The sequence below is a fragment of the Monodon monoceros genome, unplaced genomic scaffold (assembly GCF_005190385.1).
Source record: "Monodon monoceros isolate NGI ecotype Baffin Bay Population unplaced genomic scaffold, NGI_Narwhal_1 Super_Scaffold_4, whole genome shotgun sequence".
NCBI lineage: Eukaryota > Metazoa > Chordata > Mammalia > Artiodactyla > Monodontidae > Monodon > Monodon monoceros.
Genome location: NW_021703781.1, coordinates 79,657,849 through 79,662,564, shown reverse-complemented (window position 1 = coordinate 79,662,564; position 4,716 = coordinate 79,657,849). Strand labels below are relative to the sequence as shown.

Sequence of the window (4,716 nt, the reverse complement as noted above, 5' to 3'; positions counted from 1 at the left end):
GCGGCAGGGCTCGCTGGGCTCGCGGGGCTCGGGCCGGCTCGCGGCGCCGTCAGGCAGTCAGTCGGAGAGCGCGGCGGCGGCTGCGGCGAGGGGCGCGGCGAGGGGCGGCCGCTCCCATATATGGCGCAGGCGCCGCCCCCCGACGTCACCCTCTGACAGCGCCGCTCCCGGGGGCTTCGAGTTTTGGCTCCCGGGAAAGGGTCCATTCCTCGGGGAGAGAGGGCTGAGTTTTGTGCGCCTCCATCCGCTGCGCGCGCCGCTCCAGGCCCCGCCGCGCCCCGCCTGCGCCCGGGACTGCGCCGCGGCACTCACTGCCCCGTTTATTTGTCTTTGGAGCAGGCGGGCCGCGCCAGAAGCGGGCGATCCCGCAGTGTCCTGCAGCCGCGGACGCCGCCTGGCTAGGATGACACCACGTTGAGCGCGCCTGCAAAACAACAACAAAAACCGCCGCCGCCGCGGCCACCGCGTCCTGCTCCGCCGAAGCGCCGCCGGTGTAGCCGCCTCCGCGCCCCCGGCCGTCCGGAGCGCCCGGCCGCCGGTGTATGTCGCGCCTGCCCGGGACGGGCTGAAGCCGGCGGCGGGCCGGACCGCAGGCGCCGAGCAGGGCCAGCGCGGCCAGGGCAGCCGCCTGCCGCCGAGCCCCGAGCGCCGCTGCTCGCGGAAGCGCTTTCGGCCGGGAGCTGCGGCCGCCGCCACCAGTTTTCATGTTTGGGATTCAGGAGAATATTCCGCGCGGGGGGACGACCATGAAGGAGGAGCCGCTGGGCAGCGGCATGAACCCGGTGCGCTCGTGGATGCACACGGCGGGGGTGGTGGACGCCAACACGGCCGCCCAGAGGTACGTACCGGCCGCCCCCGCGCGCCCCGGCCCCGGCCCCGCCGGGTCCCCGCAGCCGGCCGGCGCCGCGCTCCTCACCGGGCCGCTGTCTCTTTCCTCCCGCAGCGGCGTGGGGCTGGCGCGGGCGCACTTCGAGAAGCAGCCGCCTTCCAACCTCCGGAAATCCAATTTCTTCCACTTCGTGCTGGCGCTCTACGACAGGCAGGGGCAGCCGGTGGAGATTGAAAGGACTGCTTTTGTGGACTTTGTGGAGAAAGAGAAAGTAAGTGCAAACATACAGTCACACTCTCCATCTTTCTAGAAGTGGGAGGCAGGCGGTGCCCAAGCGCGGTGGCCCCGAGTGCCCCCTCGGCGGCGGGGACCGCTCTGCGAGGCGCCCCCCGCCGCCGCCACGTGCGGCCGCCCGGGCCAGCCGAGGGCTGGGCAACTTCTCTGCGCCCCCGGACTTACTCCGGGCGAGGAGAACGAACGCTGGCCTTCCAGCACGAAAGTGACATCACCGCGCTGCTCCGAGCTAGGAATCCTGCCATGCGTGAGGCCAAGGGGCCTCGGTCGTGGAGGGGGACCGAGTGCGGTGGCCGCGCCGGACACCGATCGCACTAAATGCAATTATTTATCGTTACTTTCAGGAGCCCAACAACGAGAAAACCAACAACGGCATCCACTATAAACTCCAGTTGCTGTACAGCAACGGTAAGTGGCGGCGGCCGCTCCTGCCTTCCCGCCCCGCCGGGCTCGCTCTCCCTTTCCGCGATGGCTAAAGGACATAAAGATTTTGAGATTAAAATGACATGGATGTAAACACGAAATCTTCTCATGGCATAGAAGGAAAACAAAACATAAACGATCAATAAGTCGATGGCACTTCACATGATTAACCGGTCGGGCTCGAAGCAGAAAGTAAAAAGGGGATCGATACGGGGCGCCAGCAGAACATCACTTTTAAGTGACTTTTTTCAATTTTGCAAATTAATGTTAATTATTGAAACGGGGGTAGCTCTGTACACTGAGCACAACTTACTTCCTGTGCACTGAGATTTTAAAAAAATCCCCGAGAGACATTAGAAAAGAGTTCAGACTCTCACTTAGTTTCCATTTCGTGCTGTTTTCAAAAATAAAGCAGCACATGGCCCACCCGGAGCAGCGACCAGGCCTGCTCTCAGCCAGGCACATTTCTTGCACCTTTAAATGCAAACTCTAAGAGTATTGAGGTTCTTAATTAAGAAAAGAAAAAATTTAAATGAGAAGTGATTGGGGTTCTTTCCTGCCTTTTAAAGGGCATGCCTAACTTTTGCTGCATCATGGAGGTGGCAGTCCCGGGTTACCGACTTCCTGTGCCCCCGTGTGCCCTTGCTAAAATCCTGATGAGAATCTGTCCCTGTTTCTTCGCAGGAGTCAGAACGGAGCAGGATCTGTATGTTCGCCTCATAGATTCAATGACCAAACAGGTGAGAAAGTTTAAGCCTCGACACTAGTTTTCACTGCTCAGCTGGGGCTGCCCTGGGGTTTCAGAGACTAGGAGACTGACAAATGGATCTGGTGTATTTGTTTTTCATTTAGTTTCCTTGACATGCTAATGAGAATTCCATATTTATTGGAATAAATGAAGTGATTGGTAAAATAGTTTATGTTGTCATTAGAACAGGACATATATGCTTTATTAAATGGCTTGTGATTGAAATCAAATTCTGTCTTAATTAATTATGGTAATTAATATTTGACAAAATTCTCAGGGTCTCCCCCCTTGTAAATTTTTAAACCGTTCTCTCTCTGCTTGGAATCATTTCATTGATTTTTTTTTTCTATAACAAAGACAACTAACTCCTTTCCAGAGCCCATTGGGTTGGACTTGATTAGCTCATTTTTTCCCTCCTTTCCAGTGGGATGGTCTAGTAACACGAGACGTTTATTTGGATTTAAAAGTTAAATGTGTTGGGGTGAAAAGTCACCTTGTTCTCCTCTAGTCCATCTTCACCTCTCAGCCCCCCATCTCCATAATTCAAACTCCGAGCTCCAGGGGTCACCCAAACCCGTCCATTGCTCTGGGGGTAGCTTCTCGTCCCTTTCCACCCTCTGTCATACCTTGTAAATAACATAATTACCAGCAGTTCCTTATTAAATTATTTAACCTGTCTTGGTCAACTTTTCCGATGATAACTATTGGCTATCAGTCGTGTGATTAAGTGCAGAAAAGTGCTTCATTGCTTTTTGACATTGTGCAGTCTCTGGCTGGTTTTGTGTTGGGTGGTATGTTGTTGTTTAGTTGTTTTAAAGATTTTCCCCCCATTTTCTTCAAGTAGTGTTGGGGGAGGGGCAAATCCCACGCCTAAGTGAAATCCACTGTGCACAGATTGATTTAAAATATACTTCCAAACTGAGCTTCACGCTTAGAAATGAAAGTAGTGTCTTCAGTTTTGATGCTAACTTGAAGAATTGTGAGCCAAGTAAAAAGGAACTCTTTCTGCTTCTTGCAACCCAGCACGCATGCTTCCCACTCTCTGCACGGCAATTGGTTTTCGGATTTTACTTCCCCTTTAAAAAGTTTGTCCTTACCTAGGCAACAAGCGTGTTAGATTTTAATGTCTGCAGTGGTAAAACACTATGGTTTTCTCTTAGAGTAAAACAGATCTGACAGGTAAACTACGGTCTTTCTGACAAAGACGGAGGCGGCGTGCCCTTCGGTAATTATTTCACTGGGATTCAGGGAAGCCTCTGGAACTCGGGAGGCGCGTTGACAGGGTGCTTTTATTTCCTTTGTATATAAGGGCTAAATGTTTTCGGAAATCGCTGTAGTCTAACGAAGAGGTTGATGCAGGCAGCGCTGAGTTTCTGCATAGAGAAGGAGGAGGTTTCCGTTTTAAGTGCACTTTTATTGTTCATTTTTCCCTGTACCTTTACAGTATAAACGGGGCTGAGAATAAAGGCATTTAATCTCCTCTCACTGACGGAGATGGGGGGGGGGGGGGGGAAGGAAAGAAATAGCCCAGTAACTGATCAAAGAGTCAATGGCGCTCAACCGACAGTTTATGGATTTCTGTTTGTGCTACAAAATAAAAAATAAATCAAATATAAATACGGGGATCCATCCGAGGACAAGCAGCGTTCTCAGAAGTGCTGGTGCCCGCCGCGGCCACGCGCCCTGAGCCCCAGGCGGCCCGTTGGCTTGGGGTGACACCCATCACTTCTGTGGTTCGGAGTGGGTCGGGAAGGAGGCAGGGGGAGAGGGGCTCGAGGGAACCCTTCCCTCTGCCCAGAGGGCGGCCCCGGGCTTTCCCGAGAAAGGGCTTTGTCCGCCTGGAAGTGGAGGAAAGTGTCAGAAGTGCCCGAGGAGGTTGGAAGTAATTTCCAGATAATTTTCGGGGGGGAGGGCGGGAACTGGAGAGGAGACTCCCCTCCCCGTTCCGTGGAATTTTCTGCGGGGGAACTTGCAACTTGCGGCTCCCGGCCCCCGCCCCCCGCCCCTCCCCCTCCCCCAGTGGCCTTTTTCCCTTTTTTTTTCTTTCTTTTTTGACGAGGCCGGCGGTGGGGCAGGCGCGGGCGGCCCCCCGGCCCGGGTGGCCCCCCGGCCCGGGTTCCCGGCTGCGGAGCCGGGCTGAGCGCGGTCGTGTGCGCACCTAGGGCCTCGCACCATCTGGCGGAGCCTCTGCTCAAAACCCACCAGAGCGTGTGCGCAGACACTGCCTTTTTACCCGAGAAAAATCATTGTTAGCAGTTTCAAAATAAACACCAGATTGGCCATTAGCACTTTCTTTCCAAATATCATCCGGCGAGGAGCACGTGGCCGCGCGGGCCCGGGCGCCCCGGGGCCCCCAGCGCTCCTGCGGGGCGCCCACCAGGCCCGGCCCCGCGCGGCCACGTGCGGTTGCTGCGCCCCGGCC

At 55.5% G+C, this 4,716-nt stretch overlaps 1 protein-coding gene across 10 annotated transcripts in view; it reads left to right on the top strand.

Annotated features, from left to right (window-relative positions):
• The first annotated feature begins 635 nt into the window (after positions 1–635).
• EBF3 (EBF transcription factor 3) overlaps positions 636–4,716 on the top strand; it is a 115,469-nt gene continuing 111,388 nt past the window's right edge. For all 10 annotated transcript variants that reach the window (XM_029245263.1, XM_029245264.1, XM_029245261.1 and 7 more), the window contains exons 1-4: positions 636–838; positions 944–1,100; positions 1,468–1,531; positions 2,231–2,286. In XM_029245263.1, the coding sequence (XP_029101096.1) occupies positions 705–838; positions 944–1,100; positions 1,468–1,531; positions 2,231–2,286 (411 nt within the window). In that variant the 5' untranslated portion in view covers positions 636–704. The remainder of the gene's footprint in view (positions 839–943; positions 1,101–1,467; positions 1,532–2,230; positions 2,287–4,716) is intronic.